Below are 23,901 nucleotides of genomic sequence, written 5' to 3'. Positions count from 1 at the left end.
GAATCATGTATTAGTCCTTTTGTATCTGCCTTATTGGACTTAATATTATATTTTCAGAGTACATCCACGTACCAAGTATCAGATCTTCATTCCTTTTTATGGTTAAATAACATTCTGTTGTATGTATAGACTGTATTTTGTTTCTCCACTCACCTGTTGATGGACACCTGGGTTGTCTTTACCTTTGGCTGTTGTAGATAATACTGCTGTGGAAAGTACCTTTTAAGTCCCTGTTTTCAACTCTGGAGTCTACCTTGCAGTAGAATTGAATGGTAATATGGTAATCCAGGCTTCCCAGGTGGTTCAGTAGTAAAGAATCTGTCTGCCAGTGCAGGAGACAGGAGATATGGGTTCGGTCCCTGGATCAGAAAGATCCCCTGGAGTAGGAAATGGCAACCCACTCCAGTCTTCTTGCCTGGAAAATTCCATGAACAGAGGAACCTGGGGAGCTACAATGTATGGGGTTTCAAAGAGTTGGACATGACTGAGAGACTGAGCATGCGTGTAAGGTGATCCTATATTTAACTTCTGGAGAACCCACCAAATTTTCCCTAGTGGCTGTGCCATTTTACATTCCTACCAACAGCACAGAGTTCCAATTTCTCCATGTCTCCACCAACATGAATTATTTTCCTTTTTTTTGATAGTAACCACCCTAGTGAGAAAAGGAAAGATAAATCCATTTGAATGCAGAGTTCCAAAGAATAGCAAAGAGAGATAAGAAAGCCTTCCTCAGCGATCAATGCAAAGAAATAGAGGAAAACAATAGAATAGGAAAGACTAGAAATCTCTTCAAGAAAATTAGAGATAACAAGGGAACATTTCATGCAAAGATGGGCTTGATAAAGGATGGAAATGGTAGGGACCTAAAAGAAGCAGAAGATAGTAAGAAGAGGTGGCAAGAATACACAGAAGAACTGTACAAAAAAGATCTTCATGACCTGCCGGGGTCCAGCCCTGGCTGATCCAGGGTATTCGAAGCGGGGACGGCGTCGGTGAGGATCAGGATACAATAGCTTCAATTAGATATTAATTAGAGATGTAAAGAGTAATAGAGTGAGGAAAGCTCAGTAGGAAAATTCAGTGGAGAAAAGAGGCTGAGTAGCTTGATTTACGCGGGAGACCAATAAAACTTCAAGACAAGAAGTTTGCACCACTTACGTAGGCCGCAGGCGTCCTTCTGTTCTCCCGAAGGAGAGGAGACACTGAGGCCTCCCCGGTCGGATTTTAGAAGCCCAGGCATAATTAGCAAGCATGGCGGGTTCCGCACTCCAGATGGAGACTCAGCCAGAATTTGAGAGAGCGAGCGACATGGGGAGACCAAGTTTTGGTGAACAAGGCCCGCACTTTATTTTCCAAAGTAGTTTTTATACCTTAAGTTGTGCATAGAGGATAGTGGGGGAAGGGGTGGAGTCATGCAAGGACAGCAGTTCCTGGTTCTAATCGAAGCCAGGCTTTCAAACTTATCATATGCAAAAGTTCAGGTGATTGACATCATCTTCTGGCCAGGAGGCCTGTTAACATTTTAAGAAACTTATTTTTCTCTAAAGGTGATTATTCCAAAGTCAGGCACCAGCCTCCAAAAAAGCACTGGACAAAGCTGCATTCCTATAGGGCAAAGGTGAGGTGTGCTCAATCAAGAAAAGAATTAACTCAAGGGTCCAAGGTTACAAACATTGAGGCTAGTACTTACATTTCTATACAGCCATTATATCAATCAATACACTGCCAAGGACACAGTAGGTAAGGAGTATGGAGACTTAGCAGCAAACATTGGCCCAACAAGTGAAAAACCCTTCACCAATACAATTTCTAATCAATCTTTTAACTACTCAAAGGAATCTGTGTTTAGACAGTTTAGAACATCTCCTGCCTCTCACAGTTGGGAGGCTCTGAACAATCACATGTGGCCGGAAAAACCTATTCAGGCAGGCTAGAGGATTTCCAAAGGAGTTTGTAGGTTAAACACTGTCACACCCAGGAATTATTAACTGGAGCTGTAAGCTAACTCTTTTTTCAGAGAGAGGTAGTGTGGGACAGCCCCCCGTAAAGTCAGAGGTGTAGGTGAAAGCACAAAGCAGAAAGTAGGCAGACTCTGGTTTTGGGGGTAGATGCTCGAGAATTTCCAGGGGGACTCCTGAGGCTCGATCCCGCCTTTGCGTATGCCGAGCCTCCTTCCTCATGACCTTTGTCATGGGCGGAGTTCCTCACGCTGGCTCCCGGCAGTGATAGAATTCCAGTTGAGCTATTCCAGATCCTAAAAGATGATGCTGTGGAAAGTGCTGCACTCAATATGCAATATGCTGGCTCCCGGCAATGACCCAGATAATCACGATTGTATGATCACTTACCTAGAGCCAGACATCCTGGAATGTGAAGTCAAGTGGGCCTTAGACAGCATCACTACGAACAAAGCTAGTGGAGGTAATGGAATTCCAGTTGAGCTATTTCAAATCCTAAAAAATGATGCTGTGAAAGTGTTGCACCAATATGTCAGCAAATTTGGAAAACTCAGCAGTGGCCACAGGACTGGAAAAGGTCAGTTTTCATTCCAATCCCAAAGAAAGGCAATGCCAAAGAATGCTCAAACTACCGCACAATTGCACTCATTTCACACGCTAGTAAAGTAATGCTCAAAATTCTCCAAGCCAGGCTTCAGCAATACGTGAACTGTGAACTTCCAGATGTTCAAGCTGGTTTTAGAAAAGGCAAAGGAACCAGAGATCAAATTGCCAACATCCACTGGATCATTGAAAAAGCAAGAGAGTTCCAGAAAAACATCTATTTCTGCTTTATTGACTATGCCAAAGCCTTTGACTGTGTGGATCACAATAAACTGTGGAAAATTCTGAAAGAGATGGGAATACCAGACCACCTGACCTGCCACTTGAGAAACCTATATGGAGGTCAGGAAGCAACAGTTAGAACTGGACATGGAACAACAGACTGGCTCCAAATAGGAAAAGGAGTACGGCAAGGCTGTATATTGTCACCCTGCTTATTTAACTTCTATGCAGAGTACATCATGAGAAAAGCTGGGCTGGAGGAAGCACAAGCTGGAATCAAGATTGCCGGGAGAAATATCAATAACCTCAGATATGCAGATGACACCACCCTTATGGCAGAAAGTGAAGAAGAACTGAAGAGCCTCTTGATGAAAGTGAAAGAGGAGAGTGAAAAAGTTGGCTTAAAGCTCAGCGTTCAGAAAACTAAGATCATGGCATCCGGTCCCATCACTTCATGGCAAATAGATGGGGAAACAGTGGACACAGTGGCTAACTTTATTTTTCTGGGCTCCAAAATCACTGCAGGTGGTGATTGCAGCCATGAAATTAAAAGACGCTTGCTCCTTGGAAGGCAAATGTGACCAACCTAGACAGCATATTAAAAAGCAGAGATGTTACTTTGCCAACAAAGGTCCGTCTAGTCAAGGCTGTGGTTTTTCCAGTGGTCGTGTATGGATGTGAGAGTTGGACTGTGAAGAAAGCTGAGTGCCAAAGAATTGATGCTTTTGAACTGTGGTGTTGATGAAGACTCTTGAGAGTCCCTTGGACTGAAAGGAGGTCCAGCCAGTCCATCCTAAAGGAGATCAGTCCTGAGTGTTCATTGGAGGGACTGATGTTGAAGCTGAAACTCCAGTACTTTGACCACCTGATGCAAAGAGCTGACTCATTTGAAAAGACCCTGATGCTGGGAGGGATTGGGGGCAGGAGAAGAGAACTACAGAGGATGAGATGGTTGGATGGCATCACTGACTCAATGGACATGGGTTTGTGTGGACTCTGGGAATTGGTGATGGACAGGGAGGCCTGATGTGCTGCGGTTCATGGGGTCGCAAAGAGTTGGACACAACTGAGTGACTGAACTGAACTGAACCCTAGTGAATGTGTCTTACTGTGGTTTTGATTTACATTTTTCTAATAGTAACACAGAACATCTCATGTGTTTATAGGTCATTTATAACGTGTATCTTCAGAGAAATATCTTTTCAGTTCCTTTGCTTATATTTTAATCGTTATTTTCTTATTGAATTGTAAAAGTTCTTTATATATTCTGATATTAATCCCTTATCAGATGGGTGATTTACACATATTTCCTCCCATTTTGTGGATTTTTTCACTTTTTAAATTTATTTAGTTTTGGCTGCATTGGGTCTCTGTTGCTGTGTGCAGGCTTTTCTCTAGTTTTGGTGAGCAGGAGCTACTCTCTAGTCACAGCATTCTGGCGTCTCATGATAGCGGCTTCTCTTGTTGCAGAGCGTGGGCTCCAGGGCACTTGGCCTTCAGTGGTTGTAGTGCAGGGGCTATTTGCTCTTCAGCAGCGTATGGGATCTTCCCAGACCAGGGATCATATTGGTGTCTTCACATGGCAAGGCAGAGTCTTAACTACTGGACCATGGGGGAAGCCTCTTCACTTCTCTCAGTAATATCCTTTGATGCACCAAACTTTTAAATTTTGATGAAGTCCAATTTATCATTTTTAATAGCCTGTGCCTGATGTCACATTTTAAAAATATCCCAAGATCATGAAGTTTTCTCCTGTGCTTTCTTCTAAGAGTTTTATAGGTTTAGCTCTTAAATTTAAATCTTTGACCCACTTTTTAGTTAGTTACTGAATATGGTGTTGGATGAGAGTTTGGCTTCATCTTTTACATGCTGGGATCCAATTTTCCCAGCACCATTTCTTGAGAAGATTGCACCACATGGAAAACCTTTTCTCCTTTGAATGGTCTGGCACCTTTGTTGAGAGACATTTGACCATGTGTGAGGGATTATTTCTGGGCTCTTTATTCTGTTTCATTGGTGTTTGGTATGTCTCTACAGTCTTTTAATTATAGCTTGGTAGTAAGTTTTGAAATCAAAAAAGGTGAGTCTTCCAACTTTGTCCATCCTTTTCAAGATTGTTTTGGCTATTCAGGGCCCCTTGAGATTCCATATGAATTTTAGGATGGGTTTTTCTGTTTCTTCAAAACCATCATTGGGATTTTGACAGAGATTGCATTGACTCCATCGATCACTTTGGGTAGTATTGATGTCTTCATGTTAATCCGTGGACGTGAGGTGTGTTTCCACTTGTTTGTATCTTCTCTAAGGGCTTCCCTGGTGGCTCAGCCAGTAAAGAGTCTGCCTGCAAATGTGGGAGACCTGAGTTCGATCCCTTGGTCAGGAATATCCCCTGGAGAAGGAAATGACAACCTATTCCAGTATTCTTGCCTGGAAAATCCCATAGATGGAGGAGCCTGGCGGGCTCCCGTCCACAGGGTCGCAAAGAGTCGAACATGACTGAGTGAGTAACACTCAACTTCTTTCAGTCACATTTGTAGTTTCAGTGTACAAGTCTTGCGCCTTCTTGGTTAAATTTGTTCTTAAGTATTTGATTCATTTTTGATGCTATCATAAATGGAGTTGTTTTCTCCATTTTTTTGGATCATTTATTGCAGGTAAGTAGAAATACAGCAGATTTTTGTATCCTATAACTTTGCTGAATTTGTTTATTGGCTCTAACAGGTGTTTTGTAGATTCTTTAGCATTTTCTGGGTGTAAGATCTTGCTCAGTAATGTCTGACTCTTTGCAACTCTGTGGACAGTAGCCCGCCAGGCTCCTTTTCCATGGAATTCTTCAGGCAAGAATACTGGAGTGGGTAGCCCCATTCCCTTCTCTAGAGGATATTCCCGACCCAAGGATCCAACCCAGGTCTCCTGCATTGCAGGCAGATTCTTTACCATCTAAGTCTTCAGGAAAACCCATATTAGATCATTTGTTGTCGTTCAGTCCATTAGTTGTGTTCAACTCTTTGCAACCCCATGGACTGCAGCAGGCCAGGCTTCCCTGTCCTTCATTCCGCAGAGCCTGCTCAAACTCATGTCACTGAGTCGGTGATGCCATCTGACCGTCTCGTCATCTGTCGTCCCCTTCTCCTCCTCCTTCAATCTTTCCCAGCTCCAGGGTCTTTTCCAATGATCAGCTCTTCTCATGTCAACTTCAAATAGATAGTTTTACTTCTTCCTTTCCTATCTGGATATTAAAATTTCTTCTTGGCTAATTGCTTTGGCTCAGACTTCAGTATTCTGTTGAACAGAAGTGGTGAAAGCGCTCATCCTTGCCTTTTCCTTATCCTGGGCTGAGTGTCACGGGAGCACTGGGTCATGTGTGGTCTTTATAGTACTGAGGAAGTTCCAGTGTCTTCCTAGTTAATTGAGTATTTTTATCATAAAAAAGGTGTTGGGTTTTATCAGATGCCTTTTCTGCACCAACTGAGATGATTGTATATAATTTTTCATTTGTTCTGCCAGATTGCCGGATGGTAGTTACTGGTGTGCATTTGTTGAGCCATGTTTGTGTTCTGGGATGAACCCCTCTCCATCATGTGTGCAGCCCCTTACCATGAAGCTGCATGCGGTTTGCCTGTGTTTCATTGGGATTTTTGCCTCAGTGTTCATAAGGGTCTTGGCCAGTATTTGGCTTTCTTTGTGGTCTTTGGCATGTCCTAAGTGGTGGTTTGTCTGTCTTGCAGGTGGAAGCCGTCTCGGATAAATGGGACGATGACAGCAAGAGCCACGGTGGGGGGCTGTCTGACCCCAGCCCCCGGGTGCTGATCGGGTGTGTGACCTCACTGATGGACCACGCAGGCTACATCAGCCAGACCACGTACTTCTCCCTGGAGAGTGTGTGTGAAGGTGCGCTGGGCAGGTCTCTGCCTCACAATTACAATTAGTTTTTGTGGTTTTTCAAAAATGTTCATGAATAGGGTTGAGGTGACTGCTCGCATCACTGAAAGGGCCACGTCTGGGCCCCCTCTGGGAGAAGGCTTGTGGGGAGCGGCAGCGAGCTCAGGCTCGGGCACAGCGACACACCGCCCCTCGCTCTGTGTTGTTTGTCGTGCAGTTGCCAGCTCCGGGGTAGCTGTTCCTTTTCCATAATTGTTGCTCCTGATCCAAGACAACAATGTCATAAATGCACAGAGGTACTATGATTTGTTTTTTTTAGGTGTGTCCAGTGTAAAATAGGACTTGGGTTTAACCTGGTACTTTTCCGAGAGCACATTTTTAATTCCATCTGGTTTTAGTTGGTCTTCCTAGAGGCACAGGGTAAAGAATCCAGTTTCCAATATAGGAGACACGAGAGACCGGGTTTGATCCCTGGGTTGGGAAGACCCCTGGAGGAGAAAATGGCAACCCACTCTAATATTCTAGCCTGGAAAATCCCATGGACAAAGGAGCCTTGGCAGGCTACAGTTCATGGAGTCGGCAGAGTCAGACTCGACTGAAGGACGGAGCACACACACATTAGCTAATCTGAGATTCTGTTTTTATGGCCAAAGAAATCATTTGTCAGCATCATGTTTTGAACAACTGTTTATTGTGTGCCTGCTGTCTCCACTGGTGGGCAGGGAGCAGGGCAGGAGGAGACCCAGATGAGTGGGCCCTTGCTCTCCCTCCTGAGGAGAGACAGTCCTGTACATGCTTTATCCTCAGGCAGGACTTAGAGGAGCTTGGGGAGAGGTTGGGGGGGGGGGGGGGGGAGGCGCTAAGCTCAACACCCTGCTGGGCTGTGCAGTCGAGGGGCCCTGCCCCCTGTCTGGATGACTCTTCAGTGACCGATGTGTCCAGTCCGGGGACCAGTTTTCATCTACCAGCATCCCTGAGGTCCTCAGAGTGTTGCCCTGAAAGCCTCGACCCAACACCTGGTCCCTGCTTCCTGGGGCTTAGCCCAGACCTCTGACCTGCAGCCCTACCTCAAGGCTGGACCCCTTTCCTCAGGTCTCCCCCTGCTCTGACCCTAGGCCTGCCCTATGTGGACCAGCCAGCCTTGCCCTCTGCCTTCTGGTTGGGGTTAACCTTGGGGGAGCGTCAGCAGACGGAGGGTGTGGGGGTGAGGTGGGCTCAGCACCCCCACGCTGTGGCGGCCTGCCCGCGGCTTCACTCCTCTCCTGTGACCACACCAGGGCGCCAGGCCAGTGAGCGGCCAGGCCGGCACACAGTGGAGAAGAGAGAGGGGCATGCAAATGGGTTAGGTTAAATCATTTTTAAATGTCTGTGTGTGTATGTGTGTATATATATATATCTCGATTAGCACGTTTATTTTATTATATTGGTGGGCCTTTACTGTTATTCAAAAACTATTTGCAATGCTAAAATTCCTTCTAAAAAAAGAAAATGATACCTGGGTACATTAAAGAAAAGTAAAACAATTTAATCTTTATTGTGTAGCCATTATATTCTTTGTGTGTATTAATATCTTCACTTCTTAGCAGCCGTAATGCCATGTCACTGGTATTGTTCTGAGGAACGTACATTTTTCAGTGTTATCTTAGCTTCATTTTTTCATACAGTGGCCTGGAGTCTTCCTCAAAGCTGCATTTTATGGTCGATGAACTTGTAAGTGTAGGCACCTTGGATGGGCTCTCCTTGTAGGCTTTTGTATGCTCAGTCACTAAGTCATGTTCAGCTCTTTGCAACCCCCGTGGAGTGTAGCCCACTAGGCTCCTCTGTCCATTCGATTTCCCAGGCTAGAATGCTGGAGTGGGTTGCCATTCCCTTCTTCTGGGGATCTTCCCAGATCAGGGATTGAACCCCATCTCCTACATTGCAGGTGGATTCTTTACCACTGAGCCACCTTTTAATTAAGGAAATACTAGTAAGCTCAAAGCAAATTCTGCTGAATGTGAGTTATTAGCAAGTCTGGGTTTTTTCCTACTGAAATATCTTTTTAGCCCAGATGTTTCACAAGTATTAGTTTTTACCTCTGTAAGTACAAAGGTATTCAAATATTTTCATGAACTAAAATCTATCAAATAAGTCATCTCTGTGAGTTTATTTTTAATCTTACACCAAATTTGGAACGTGTAAACTTGTTGTAGGCCTTGATGGTTTTAACTTATTCATTGCTGAATATCAGTTTATCCAACTAAAGGCTCCTCACGCAGGCGGCCGGCGTCATGCCCGGCATTCAGCCCTGAGCTGAGCCGTCACACAGGGTCTCCGGCTTCAGGCTCGCTGTGCTTCTGTGGGGGCGGCTGTCACCATGTCATGTTTACAGGCCATATTCTCAATAACTGCAGTTCACAACAGTCTTAAAACTGAAGGTTTTTTTTCTTTTGTTCCATCTCCCGCTCAACCCCCACCCCTCCCCACCCCCACCCTGCCGTGCTGCACAGCTTGTGAAATCTTGTTCCACAACCAGGGGTTGAACTTGGGCCTCACCAGTGAGAGCACTGAGTCCTAACCACTGGACCACCTAGGAGTTCTGTAAACCCGAAGATTGTTTGCTTCCACGTTTACTGAGTACTTTAATTAAACATTGCCAGCTGATTTTGAACAAAGTGTAACCAAAATTTAGAGCTCTCACCCGTAAAAAGTGGAAGGAGCACCATTGTAGGGTTGATTTACAAAGCACTTCTTCAGAGGTTCAACCATTTGTAAAATTCAGACTGCGGGGCAGCCAAGAGGACCAGGCCAGCAGGCCCCACGATCTGTTGGTTTTCACAGTGGCTTTGCCACGGGCTCTGAGGCTGCGTTGCCTGCATGCTCTGTCAGCCTCCATGGCTGCAGCCTGTCCTTCACTCACTGAGCAGCACGGCATGGGGGAAGGAAGGCCTGGGCCTGTGGGCACGTGGTGGCTCCCATACGTTGTTGCCCCATGGGATTCTCGGCGCGCAGGGAGCTTGCTTCTGTTACAGTTCCATCAAAACTTGCACTTGTGTGCGTGATCGTGCTGAAAGCAAGTCATCTTTTGTGCAGGGCGGGCTTTTAAGCTGTATTACAGCAGCGTTCACAGGAACGCCAGGTGCAGCTCCTTCAGCAGAGCGGCCGTCCCAAGTCCACTGCGATTCCGTGATTCTGATGGGCAAAAAATGAACTAGTGTTTACGTGCTTCACTGTTTTTCTCTTTAAAATAACTTTTATACAGCTAACACAGTAGTAGTTATTGCTTCACTTCTCGTGTGTGTTGGAAGATACAGAATTAAAAATGAGCAGAATTATGTCAATTATTCGATTAATGAAGGCATGGCTTACAAAACAACAAGTAAAGGTTTCTCAGTGGCGTGTTAACTTGTGCTTCTGGGCATCATCCTCCTAAAAAACTCACCGACCTGGAAGCTGGCGCCCAGGAGCTGTGTCTCCTGTGGGTTTGTGCTGCCCATGCCATGCTGGGTGGCCCCTGGTGAGAAGCAGTGTCCGTAGATGTTTGGGCTGCTCTGTGCTTATCATCAGCTTTCTTGAGAAACAAACTCAGTATTTTATTAGGCACTGTTGTCTTCTCAGCTTAATAAAATGTTTATTACAAAAGAACCAAAAGATTATCAGTAGGTATAGCTCCACCACGTACCGCAGCAGCTCAGCTGCTGCCTCACGTCCCTGCTTTTGTAATTCCCCACTCTCTGCCTGCCCCACCAGTTCCCAGGCACACTGAGGGGACACGGAGGGCTCCCCTGCCTGAGCTGGGGCGGACGCAGCTGCCCAGGCCTCAGGTGTGAATGCACCTCCCTGTGTTGCCCCCCATGGGTCCCTGATGAGGAGGATTGGGGTGGGTGCTCCCTGATGAGGAGGATTGGGGTGGGTGCTCCTAGTGTCTGATGGGGCTGGCAGAGGAGCGCCACGAACACCCATGCTTCTTGGAGCTCACCTCGCAGTTGTCAACCACAGTGCTTGGTTATATGCATGCTATATATGTTGCTGGTGCTGCTGCTGAGTCGCTTCAGTCGTGTCCGACTCTGTGCGACCCCATAGACGGCAGCCCACCAGGCTCCCCTATCCCTGGGATTCTCCAGGCAAGAACACTGGAGTGGGTTGCCATTTCCTTCTCCAGTGCATGAAAGTGAAAAGTGAAAGTGAAGCCACTCAGTCATGTCTGACTCTTAGCGACACCATGGACTGCAGCCCACCAGGCTCCTCCGTCCATGGGATTTTTCAGGCAAGAGTACTGGAGTAGGGTGCTGTTGCTTTCTCCGATGCTATATATGCATGTATGTATACTTGCTATATATATATAACATAGTATATATACCTGTGTATCATATAGCATGCAATTACATATAATTATGTATTATGTATGATTACATACAGTATATAGTTGTATATAATTAACATACATAATATATACTTTATATATGCATGTAATAACAATGTTCTGAAAGGTAACTTCAGAGTCTCTTGTACACTTTAATGTTTCAATGTCACCAAGTAACTTGCCTGGTTTCCCTGCCTTGGAGGTTTCGAGCCCTGCAAGGGAGACTGGGTGGAGGCTGAGTACTGGATCCGGCCAGGCACATGGAGCAGTGAGGCCATCTCGGTGAAGCCACTGAGGTACAAGCGTGTGGACCGGGTAGGTACCGGGCCTCGAGTGTCCATGGGTCCTGGGTGCACCGGGAGGTCAGGTTAAGTGACAGTCTGTCTTGGCCAGAGAAAACCCTGACTTCTTAACAAGACAACTGGAGGCCAGCCTGCATGCTGGCATAGTTAAATTCTAGGTCACAGGGTACTCAGTGTTACAGTGGCTGATGGTGGGACCCAGGGAGTGGGTGTGGGCTCTGCCTGTGCTCCTGGCAGAGCTGTGGTCTGGGGAGTCGGGGCTGGAGCAGAGGAGGGAATCAAGTCTGTGAGAGGAGGTGCAGTGTGCTCCAGGCTGCTCCCGCGGCCCCGGCTCCAGGCTTCTGCCTGGCCTGCACCGTCTGGGGTGTTGCTTCTCACCGGAGAGCAGGCCCGCGCCTCCCTGGCCATGGCAGCCCCGGCCTCCGACGCTGGTCTCTGCCCCACCGTGCACGCGCCGCCAGCCCCAGTGTTGTGCTTGCAGGTCTGTGTGTCCAGCCTCTGTGGGAGGAACGGGGTGATCGATGATTGCATCTTCTTCACCTTGGACTCCCTGAAGCTTCCGGAAGGCTACACGCCGCGCAGGCACGATGTGGTCAGCGCGGTGGTGGTGGAGAGCAGCCAGTCCTGCTACGTGTGGAGGGCGCTGTGCATGACTCCCGTGCAGACGTGGTGAGGAGGCGGGGGCGGGCCCAGCGTGCGGCTGAGCGCTGGCTCAGCAAAAGGAGATCCCCTGAGCTGGCGGCTTGCAGGGAGACCTCCTGGGCGCTGAGGGCTCTTAATGGTTGGCTCAAGGCTGAGTGTAAAGTGGCCCGTTGAGCCTCAATCTCATGCTGATGATCTTCATGTTTTCCTGGGTTTTGTGAGTTGTACTCTTTCACACATTGGTGTTTCGTAGAACATGTTATACATGGCAGATTTTTAGCGTTACTGAATTTGCTGTATCCGTATTCTTCTCTCTGTGTCCCAGACCACCTCCAACACATGTTTATGAGTACTCCAGGCCTTCCTGAGCTCAGGTTTGAGCATCAGCACTGCCCTGCATCCTGCCTGCCTCTGCTGTTTGTCCCTAGTGCTCCCTTAGGACTGCTCCTAAGCAGTCCTATTTGTCTGGTGGTCTCACAGGAGCAGGGCATGTGTGGGAGGGTCTGTGAGCCGCAGGGCGGGGAGCCTGTCTCGGGAGAAGTGGGCTACCGGCCTGGCCAGGAGGGTGTGCTGCGGGTAAGCTGTGGACAGAGCAAGGGACATGGCAGGCAGCTCTGCCATGTCCAGATCACCTGGTGGGTACCTCCTCCTGCCCCACGGGGCTTGCTCCCCTTTTGGAGAATGACTTGGCCCATCTGCGGAGCAGTGTAGCATGTGAGAAACATTGCCCTCGCCCCTACCAGCAGGGAAGCTCAGGAATTCTGGCTTCAGCCTGTCTGACGGGCCCAGGGTTGTGAGGACCACCCCTGCCACGAGATCGTGCTGGCCACCAGCTGCCTGGAGCAGAAGCCAAGGCCCTGCCCACACAGGTGTCACGGTTGCTCAGAACCTCGTGCCGCTCTCAGGAGACCCCAGGTCACTGAGACACACGATTCCCTGACTGTCCTCTTTATACCGCAGTTAACTGGGTTCCTGCTAGCTGTGGGCAGGCGCGGGCCGTGGGAGGGTGGCCCGGACTGGCCCAGCTGACCATCCAGGAGAAACAGCCGCCAGCATGCCCTCAGGGCCAGTCTGTCCATCAGAAGGACTCTGGGTCCCTGCTGCTCCACCTGTCTGCCTCTCCCCAGCACTTCCCTTACCCTGCGCTGCAGCTCTCTGTCTCCAGAGGACTCATGTCTGCTGAATGGGGTGGGTGGGGGTGTGGGCAGGGGCTCCCTGGCTGTGGGTGGCAAGTTTCAGGCGAGCCTCCTTTGGGCCCCAGCTGCAGTGGCCTCTGCTCCATCCAGGGAGGGGAGCTGGTCCCGGGAGGGTGATGACCAGTCATGCTCCCCCGCGGCCCCTCGGTCTGCTGGGAGCAGCTGTCCTCACAAGGAGCCGTCGGCCCAGCATGTGATCCACGTGTGCCCTGCCCTGTGCCGCCGCCCTGGCCCTGCTTCCTCCCGAACTGGTCCTGCCTTCAGGCTATAGCCCCACGTCGAGGATGCTGCCCTGCCCTCAGACCCACTGTCCCCCGCCCACTCAAGGGTCCGAAGGCCAGCATCAGCGCTGTGTGTGCGGCAGGGCCTGCGCTTCTCCAGGCCCGGCCTGTGGTGGTGTCCTAGGCCCGCCCCCAGGCTCTGGGTGGGTTGAGCCCGTTAGCCAGTTCTCCGCAGCCCCTGGGTGATTGGCTGGCTGTAGGACAGAGGACCACCCCCACAGCACGCTGGGCTGGAGGGAGGCTCGGCAGGGCTGGCTGTGTGGCAAAGGAGGGGAAGACGGGGAACGAGGAAGACGGGAGTGGGTGTGTGATGTAACTGAAACGGATCTGAGGGGACGGGCAGGCTGAGGTCGAGGATGTTGCCGGTGTGTGGACAGGGGCAGGTGTGAAGGAGCCCATTTCTGAGTGGCACGGAGTGGGTCAGGGATGGGAAGGAGCTGCGAGTGAGTGGTGGACGTAGCACCTGCACTTCACAGCCGTGTCAGCACAGAGGGAACGAACGGTCCCTCCTTGGGAGGGCAGCATGTGCTCGTTTTCTGAAGATAAAAATTCTTTAGTTTCAGATACTCTGAAGCCAGACTCTTTTTCCCAATGAAATGGGTCCCTGACAAGCCAAGTGCCTCCCTGCAGCCGAGGGGAGGGTCTGAGGAGGAGTGCTGAACGCCCTTCCCTCTGGGTACAGGGGGCTTGGGTCTCTGGGGCACTCTGGTGGAGGCGGCCTGCTCTCAGACCCTCGGGGTCACTGTGGGGGCTCCCCTCCTCTGGAGTCAGCAGGCTTGTGGTTTCTTCGTGAGGGTGACCTGCTGTCCTGCCCAGAGGTCCTCAGGGTGTCCTTCCACGTCACCTCTCTGGGGCTTGGCTCCGTGTCCTGCCCACTGTGGCTGGTGCCGCCCAGTAGGGCAGGGCCTCCGGACGCCCCTGCCCGCTGACCTGACAGCATCCTCTGGTGCTTTCTCCAGGGACTTCTCTCCCGCCACCGAGACTGCCGAAGAGGTCTGTGGAGCCCTTTTGCTCAAAAACAAAGGTGATATTGAAGTCACAAGGATGACAAATTTTGGAACTCTGAAAGAAGGAGAAAGCAAAAATATGGTGATTCGGATAGAGTAAGTTTGCCACTTAAAATTACACCATTGGGTTTTAAGCTGTGACTGAAGAATTTGTGTAGAGTGAACTTTACTTTCCCTGTTTGTTTTTCGCTTTATGTCTATCTTTCTAGTTTTTCCGCCCTGAAGTAGCCCTTTCACTTACACTCGGTTAGAAGTACTTTCAATTGTCATTCTCTTATACATTGAATTCTGTTTTACGGTAATAGTGTTTTAGCTTTAAAAATCCTGTCTCTATTCACAGCTAATTTTCCTTTTCCAGGAATAAAGGAGACGTTCCTCAAAACTTAGTCAGCTGCAAGCTGGGTGGCTGGGATAAAGCTAAACAGTTCAGATTTCAGATGCTGGATAAAGCCCAGGTGTGCCCCGAAGTGTCTCCTATTTGTGTTCCTGAGAAGGAGAAGGATTTTGCAGATAAAAATATTAACTCGCTAGACAGCTGCGGGGAAAGCAGAACCTGGCAGACCCTGGAGAGCAGTTCGGTGAACAGCAAAGAAGTCTCTTCAGGTAGCCGTCTCAGCCGTTACCACTGGATCCTCCGCACTAGCACCTTCAGGCCAGGAGCTGGCGCAGCTGCTCCAGGGTCTGGGCTGGTGGCTGGCAGCAGCCACACTGCTCGCTCTTGGTCTGGACCCGACTCGGGTAACTCGGGGCTGACAGCTGGAGACTCGCCCAGTGTGCCTCAGACGAGCCGCGTCCTCTGAGCGATCCTAAACTGGGCAGAGCCTGCCTGTGCACCTGTGCCTGTGGGTCACTGTGTGTGCTAGACCCTTCCATCAACACCACCGCTGTCGGAACAGCTCGCCTTTGGTCTAATTTTAGATTTAAATTTCATCTCCTAGGTGACTGTGCCTGTAAAGGGGAAAATGGAGTAAAGGAGAAGAACATATCACAGAAACGGGTGACAGAGTCCGAACCCAGTGGGCTCATCCCTGCAGGGGGAGAAACTCGGATCGCGATCACGTGTGATGCAAAGTACGTGGCTGGAGGGTGTGGACGGAGTTGACCTTAGGACATGTGCACATGCTCTTGTTCTGTTTCACATGTGGTCCTTCTGGGTGGGATGTTGTGAAAAGGATTGGTGGTTATTTTGGTGGGACAAAATCACAAGGAAAAGCACTGGAGAAAACTGGTCCAGTCCAGGGGGCGAGTAGGGATACCCACTGAGGCGCTTGTACCGGACCCTGACTCCTGACTGGTGGAGGACATGAGCCCCCTCAGCCCAGGGAGCCAGTGCCCCCGTGCCTGCCTTCAGCGTGCCCTGAGCCCTTCCTGCCCCGCCCCTTCCACCCAAGCAAGCTGGCCAGATGGCGGCTCCTGAGCCCTTGTGGGCCCTTCCCCTCTCTGCCTCCTCCCCTGTGTCCAGAACGCTGGGCTCTTACTCCCCAGTCATCTGTCAGCTAGGAGCTTGGGTGCAGCCCTTCTTCCTTCTCTCATCTCATCTACACCTGCTGGTTCTGCATTGGTCCAAGGGGGGCTCTGATTCGATCAGCGCCTCGCTTCAGGCTGAGGCTGACACTGTGCACAGAGGGCGGTCCTCGAGTGGGCAGTCACTGCTGGTGCCTGTGTAGCCCTGTGATGTGGCCTAGCCTCGAGCAGCAGAGGGACGTGGGCCACAGGCAGAGGGAGATGGCGTCTTGTGTAACACAGCTCGGACCACTCTTGGGAACACTGGACGTGTGTTTCCTATTCTTAAGTCTGAGAATCACAAACAGTACTATCTTAGGTTTGTGATTTTATCTTATACTGTTCCTGGGGTTCTCAAGGCAAGAATACTGAAGTGGTTTGCCATTCCCTTCTCCAGTGGTCCACATTCTATCAGACCTCTCCACCATAACCTGTCCATCTTGGCTGGCCCCACACGGCATGGCTTAGTTTCACTGAGTTAGATAAGTCTGTGGTCCGTGTGATCAGATTGGCCAGTTGTCTGTGATTGTGCTTTTCATCTGTCTGCCCTCTGATGCCCTCTTTCAGTACCTGCTGTCTTACTTGGATTTCTCTTACCTTGGATGTGGGGTATCTCTTCACGGCTGCTCCAGCAAAGCACAGCCGCTGCTCCTTACCTTGGACATGGAGTAGCTCCTCTCGGCTGCCGCCCTGACCTTAGACATGGGGTAGCTACTCTCGGCTGCACTTCAAGAGTGAACAAGAGTGAACATTGACATTCTAGGAATCAATAAACTAAGATGGACTGGAATGGGTGAATTTAAATCAGATGACCATTATATCTACTACTGTGGGCAGGAATCCCTCAGAAGAAATGGAGTGGCCATCACAGTCAACAAAAGAGTTCGAAATGCAGTACTTGGATGCAATCTCAAAAACAACAGAGTGATCTGTTCATTTCCAAGGCAAACCATTCAGTATCACAGAAATCCATGTCTATGCCCCGACCAGTAACACTGAAGAAGCTGAAGTTGAACAGTTCCATGAAGACCTATAAGACCTTCTACAACTAACACCCAAAAAAGATGTCCTTTTCATTATAGAGGATTGGAATGCAAAAGTAGGAAGTCAAGAAACACCTGGAGTAACAGGCAGATTTGGCCTTGGATACAGAATGAAGCAGGGCAAAGGCTAATAGAATTTGGCCAAGAGAACACACTGGTCATAGCAAACACCCTCTTCCAACAACACAAGAGAAGACTCTACACATGGACATCACCAGATGGTCAACACCGAAATCAGATTGATTATATTCTTTGCAGCCAAAGATGGAGAAGCTCTATACAGTCAGCAAAACAAGACCAGGAGCTGACTGTGGCTCAGATCATGAACTCCTTATTGAAAAATTCAGACTGAAATTGAAGAAAGTGGAGAAAACCACTAGACCATTCAGGTATGACCTAAATCAAATTCCTTATGACTATACAGTGGAAGTGAGAAATAGATTTAAGGGACTAGATCTGATAGAGTGCCTGATAAACTATGAATGGAGGTTCGTGATATTGTATAGGAGAAAGGAATCGAGACCATCCCCAAGAAAAAGAAATGCAAAAAAGCAAAATGGCTGTCTGAGGAGGCCTTACAAATAGCTGTGAAAAGAAGGGAAGTGAAAAGCAAAGGAGAAAAGATAAGTTACAAAAGCAGGGTAACAGTAACTTATCTGTGGTAAGTTAAAGGTAAGTAAGCTATTCCAAAAAGTAGCAAGGAGAGATAAGAAAGCCTTCCTCAGCGATCAATGCAAAGAAATTGAAGGAAACAATAGAATGGGAAAGACTAGAGATCTCTTCAAGAAAATTAGAGATACCAAGGGAATATTTCATGCAAAGATGGGCTCAATAAAGGACAGAAATGATATGGACCTAACAGAAGCAGAAGATAGTAAGAAGAGGTAGCAAGAATATACAGAAGAACTGTACAAAAATCTTCACAACCCAGATAATCACGATGGTGTGATCACTTACCTAGAGCCAGACATCCTGGAATGTGAAGTCAAGTGGGCCTTAGAAAGCATCGCTATGAACAAAGCTAGGGGAGGTGATGGAATTCCAGTTGAGCTATTTCAAATCCTAAAAGATGATGCTGTGAAAGTGCTGCACTCAGTATGCCAGCAAATTTGGAAAACTCAGCAGTGGCCACAGGACTGGAAAAGGTCAGTTCTCATTCCAATCCCAAAGAAAGGCAATGCCAAAGAATGCTCAAACTACCGCACAATTGCACTCATCTCACATGCTAGCAAAAGTAATGCTCAAAATTCTCCAAGCCAGGCTTCAGCAATGTGTGAACTGTGAACTTCCAGATGTTCAAGCTGGTTTTAGAGAAGGCAGAGGAACCAGAGATCAAATTGCCAACATCCGCTGGATCATGGAAAAAGCAAGAGAGTTCCAGAAAAACATCTATTTCTTGCTTTATTGACTATGCCAAAGCCTTTGACTGTGTGGATCACAATAAACTGTGGAAATTCTGAAAGACATGGGAGTACCAGACCACCTGACCTGCCTCTTGAGAAACCTGTATGCAGGTCAGGAAGCAACAGTTAGAACTGGACATGGAACAACAGACTGGTTCCAAATAGGAAAAGGGGTTTGTCAAGGCTGTATATTGTCACCCTGCTTATTTAACTTACATGTAGAGTACATCATGAGAAACACTGGGCTGGAAGAAGTGCAAGCTGGAATCAAGATTGCCGGGAGAAATATCAATAACCTCGGATATGCAGATGACACCACCCTTATGGCAGAAAGTGAAGAGGAACTAAAAAGCCTCTTGATGAAAGAGGAGAGTGAAAAAGTTGGCTTAAAGCTCAACATTCAGAAAACTAAGATCATGGCATCCAGTCCCATCACTTCATGGCAAATGGAAAACAGTGGCTGACTTTATTTTTCTGGGCTCCAAAGTCACTGCAGATGGTGATTGCAGCTATGAAATTAAGACGCTTACTCCTTGGAAAGAAAGTTATGACCAACCTAGACAGCATATTGAAAAGCAGAGACATTACTTTGTCAACAAAGGTCTGTCTGGTCAAGGCTATGGTTTTTCTAGTGGTATGTATGGATGTGAGAGTTGGACTGTAAAGAAACCTGAGCACCGAAGAATTGATGCTTTTGAACTGTAGTGTTGGAGAAGACTCTTGAGAGTACCTCGGACTGCACAGAGATCCAACCAGTCCATCCTAAAGGAGATCAGTCTTGGTTGTTCATTGGAAGGACTGATGTCGAAGCTGAAACTCCAATACTTTGGCCACCTGATGCGGAGAGCTGACTCATTTGAAAAGACCCTGATGCTGGGAAAGATTAAGGGCAGGAGGAGAAGGGGACAACAGAGGATGAGATGGTTGGATGGCATCACTGACTCGATGGACATGGGCTTGTGTGGATTCCGGGAGTTGGTGATGGACAGGGAGGTCTGGTGTGCTGTGATTGGTGGGGTTGCAAAGAGTCAGACACGACTGAGCGACTGAAGTGAATTGATTTTATGTTGGGAACATGTTACATTACTTATTGTAAAACATCCCTTTTTTCCTGTAAAAGAATTATAAAGGCTAAAGGTGACTAGTTTGCTAGCTCTGTGACTTAAGCTGATTGAAAAGGGAGGTTGTGCTCGATCTGCCTGTCTTAACTTATAACACACACTAAATTGTGTCTTATTTTTCCAGGAATTCTGGCCGCTGCAGGGAGCTCCTTTTGCTTTGCTTCTCCAGTTTCATAATTGGGCGATACCTTGAAGTAAATGTTGTAAGTGAGGAGGAGTCACTGATAGCCGTCCGCGAACCCTTTTCGTGGAAGAAGTCTAAAAGTTCCCAGGTGTTAGCTTCCACCAAAACCACAGTCGTCGTGACCACACAGAAGAGGTACCATGAGCAGAAGTGAAAAAGCATGCCCAGATCTTGGGCTCGCGGTGTGAGGGACACACACGATTGCTGTTGTTGAAGGGAGGCAGACATCTAGATAAAGGGATATAGCTATGGTCCAGCCTCTTACATCATTGTCCTGGGGGCACACTGTGAGGACCAGGCGGGGGGCCTGCGACCCCAGCTTTTCTCAGGGTGACTCTCAGAGCAGGATAGGACTTGACCCTTTCCCTCAGCTCCTGCCGCCCTTCATGTTTCCAACAGCACAGCCACCCAGCTCCCAAGAGAGCCCATGTCGCACATGGGCACCCAGCAGAAAGGAGTCAGTGAGACGTGGCTGGCGTAGCCTCTGTAAGCTGTCCACAGTACCCGAGGGTCACTTATCAAGGGAGCTTGAGGTTCACTTGGTTGCCTAAAGCCCTTTTGAAGATGTGACAGCTTTCAAAAGTGAAATTAAGGAAAAAAAAAAAAAAAAAACTATAACCTGCCATCTACATGTGGCTGGGGGTTGGGGCCCACCCAGCCTCTAACTGGGGCATTGTCTGGGGAAAGTGCTTTATGTCCACCTTTTCTCATCTGCAGTAATAGACCCCAGAAGCTCTCAAAAGCAGATTTTGCTTTTTTAAGTTTGGTGCCAAAAATCATGACCTGTAGACTGGAGGGTTTTCACAACTTAGTCCTGTGGGTCTGTGGCCTCAGCTGCTGCCCGGAGCCTCTGGGATGATGGGTGCTACTTTTCTATAATGGGAAACCCTGAGTTTCTGCTTACACCCTACCTGGGAACAATTGAAGATAAGATGTGGACCTCGACTCAGTTGTGGGCTGAGTCTGTTGGAAGGACTGTTGGAGTGTTGTGTGTTGTAGGCCTTGGGTTGGAGCACTGTTGACTCCCAGCATGCACAGGGAGCCGCGTCGTCCCCACCCAGTTTCTCAGCCTCTCTGACTTGCTCTCATCTGTGAAGCGATAGTCCCGCCCCAGCCCTGCCTGTGATCGTAAGGACCTTTCTTTCCGCTGTGCTGGGTCTTTGTCTTGGTGTACTGGCTTTTGGTTGCTGCACGTGGGCTTTTCTCTAGTTGCTGTGACCAGGGCTCACAGTATGTGTGAGGGCTCTCATTGCAGTAGCTTCTCTTGTTGCAGAACGTGGACCCTAGGGTGCACTGACTTCAGCAGTTGCAGCACGTGGGCTCAGTAGTGGCATGTGGGTTTACTTGCCCCACAGCATGTGAGATCTTAGTTCCCAGGGCAGGGATCAAATCTGTGTCCCTTGGATTGGCAGGTGGATTCTTAACTGCTGGACCATTGGGAAGTCCCAGTGACGAGGATTAAATGTACAGTTTCTGGCTCTGAACAGTCAGTAGTAATGAATAAGCAGTAACAGTCACTAGGTATGTGACAGTGGTCAGGTTGGGTGGCTCTAGGGATGGAAGCTGAGCACAGGAGCAAGAAGTCACATGGTCTGCAAGCAGTGGGTCCCCAGGGCTGGGCTCCAGTTACAGGAGCTTTCTAGAGCCTCCAGCTGTCTTCAGTGGTGCTCCAAGCAGCTTTCTCATTACAAGCTGACTTAACTGGAGAAGTAAAATAGAGCAGGAGCACATGTTTTTAATTCCCTGGTCAGTTTTTCCACTTTGAATGTTAACACATTGTTCCTGTTCAGGAGCATCCCTAAAACAAACATCTGTTTCCCACCATCAAAGTACTGACCCGAAGTGCCTGTCCTGATGGCCTGGCTCCTTTGGAACTGCCAGCGTCTGCATCTGTCCACCCCACCAGCAGACAGGCTGCTTTAAGCCCTCCAAGACCCAGCCCCAGCCACCAGTGGCCGGCAGCCTCCACACAAGGCAGGGCCTGGGAGCAACCAGCCCAGGGGCAGCCTCACCCACCACTCACAGCAGTCAGCCCACCATGACAGAAGGATCCACGCAGCCCACATAGAGGGCACATGTAGCTCTGAAGCATGTAGCTCTGGTGCTCAGAGGGGAGTGTGCTGCTGGGTGCATAGGACATGTACAAAAGGCCACTTTCCAAGGTCAGGAAATGTAACCACCCCACCAGATACTCAGAAATAAAAACAGAAAGCTGGACACAAGGTGACCGAGGAGGGCTTCCCTGGTGCTCCGGTGGTTAAGAATTCACCTGCCAGTGCAGGAGATATGGGTTCAATCTCTGGTCTGGGAAGATCCCACTTGCCAAGGAGCAGTTAAGTCTGCGAGCCAGAACTACGGAGCCTGCATATGCTGCAGCAGCTGAAGCCCGCGTGCCCCAGAGCCTGCGCTCCTTACTGAGGGAAGCCACTGCAAGAGACGCCCTCGTGCTGCAGTGGAGAGTAGCCCCCACTCACCACAGAAAGCCTGCATGCAGCAGCAAGGACCCAGTGCAGCCAGAAATAAATAGTGTTAACAAGGTGACAGAGGAATGTGTTCCCAATACAAGAACAGGTAAAACTCCAGAAGAAGAACTTGAGTGACGTGGAGACAAGCCTCCTGAACGAGAGATTTCAGGGTAATGATGGCAGAGATCAAGGAATTTGGGAGGAGAGTGCATGAATGCAGCGAGAAGTGAGAAGTTTTCAACAGAGTTAGAAAATGTGAAGAACCAAACAGATGAAGACTGAAGTAACTGAAATGGAAAATCCCCTAGAAGGAATCGTCAGTGGATTAGATGATATGGAGGAACGAATGAGCAAGCTTGGGAGACAGAGTGGTAGAAATCACTGAGGTGGAACAGAAGAAAGAGAAAAGAGTAAAAAGAAATGAGGATAGATTAAGAGAACACTGGGACGACGTCAGGTGTGTAGACATTCACGGGATAGGGACCCCACAGGGAGAAGAGACAGAGGCAGGGGCAGAGAGCACAAGTGGAGACAGAGCAGCAGAAAGCTTCCTGACCCCGAAAAGAAAACAGACGTCCAGGGCCAGGAAGCAGAGGGAGCCCCGAACAGGATCAGCCCAAGGAGGAATGTAGCAGGACACACTGTAATTAACCTGGGAAAAGGCAGACGCAGAGCATTAGAGACACGCTAGGCACAAGGGGACTCCTGCATGACAGTCAGCTGATGTCTCAGAATCTGCAGGCCAGAAAGGAGTGGCAGGATATACTTAAAAGGATGAAAGGGAGAAACCAACACCCAGGAACACGACCCAGCGAGGCTCTCGTTCAGATTTGATGGAGAGATCAAAAGCTTTACAGACAAGCAAAAGCTAAAAGAATTTGGCATCACCAAACCAGCCTTACAAGAAACTTTAAAGGGACTTTTTTTTTTTTTTTTTTTAGCAAAAAAGAAAAGGCCACAAAACAAAGTGTGAAAGTTATGAAAGAAAACTTGTTGGAAAAATAAAAATATATAGTAAAGGTTGTAAAAACAGCCTTGTATAAAGCTAGTAATAAGGTTAAAAGGCAAAAGTAGTCAAATCATATGTACCCACAACAAAGTTAAGCGACAGTGTTGGTTGCTCAGTTGTATCCGCCTCTTTGTGACCCTATGCACGGCAGCCCACTGGGCTCCTCTGCCTTGCGAGTCTCCAGGCAAGAATACTGGATGGGTGTCCACACCCTTCTCCAGGGAATCTTCCTGACCCAGGGACTGACCCCACGTCTCTATGTCTCCTCCCTTGGCAGACGAGTTCTTCACCACTAGCGCCAACTGGGAAGCCCAGTAAATAAGGGATACACCAAAGATGTCAAGTATGAAGTCAAGGGAAGGGGAGTGAAAATGCAGGGTTGTTTAAATGTGTTTGTACTTAAGCAGCTTAAATAACCATAGATGGATGGATGGATTGATGGGTGGATGGATGGAAGCTGGAAATGGATGGATGGAGAGATGGGTGGATGGATGGGAGGGATAGATAGATGGATGTATGGGTAGATGCGTGGGTGGGTGGATAGGTAGCTACCCCCAATGTGGGGAGTGTAGTCAATAACAGTGTAATAATGTCTTTGCAGAAGGACATATCTTAACTATGCTGTGATCATCTTTTTTGAAATGTACAGAAATATCAAATCACTCTTGCTTAATAGGAACTAACAGTGTTGTAGGTCAGTTATACATCAAAAACAAAGTTATAGAAAAGGAGATC

General features: G+C 48.5%; 1 protein-coding gene across 1 annotated transcript in view; it reads left to right on the top strand.

The window, feature by feature from the left end:
* The window catches only part of MOV10L1 (Mov10 like RISC complex RNA helicase 1), a 62,738-nt gene that overhangs the window by 4,234 nt on the left and 34,603 nt on the right, over window positions 1-23,901 (top strand). The window contains exons 3-9 of the mRNA XM_025282636.3: window positions 6,515-6,677; window positions 11,213-11,325; window positions 11,794-11,981; window positions 14,391-14,534; window positions 14,797-15,041; window positions 15,377-15,509; window positions 19,633-19,827. Coding sequence (XP_025138421.3) covers window positions 6,515-6,677; window positions 11,213-11,325; window positions 11,794-11,981; window positions 14,391-14,534; window positions 14,797-15,041; window positions 15,377-15,509; window positions 19,633-19,827 — 1,181 coding nt within the window. The remainder of the gene's footprint in view (window positions 1-6,514; window positions 6,678-11,212; window positions 11,326-11,793; window positions 11,982-14,390; window positions 14,535-14,796; window positions 15,042-15,376; window positions 15,510-19,632; window positions 19,828-23,901) is intronic.

Source organism: Bubalus bubalis, chromosome 4 (assembly GCF_019923935.1).
Source record: "Bubalus bubalis isolate 160015118507 breed Murrah chromosome 4, NDDB_SH_1, whole genome shotgun sequence".
NCBI classification, from domain to species: Eukaryota; Metazoa; Chordata; class Mammalia; order Artiodactyla; family Bovidae; genus Bubalus; species Bubalus bubalis.
The sequence above is the reverse complement of the archived record's forward strand: the minus strand, read 5'-3'. Positions and strand labels throughout refer to the sequence as shown.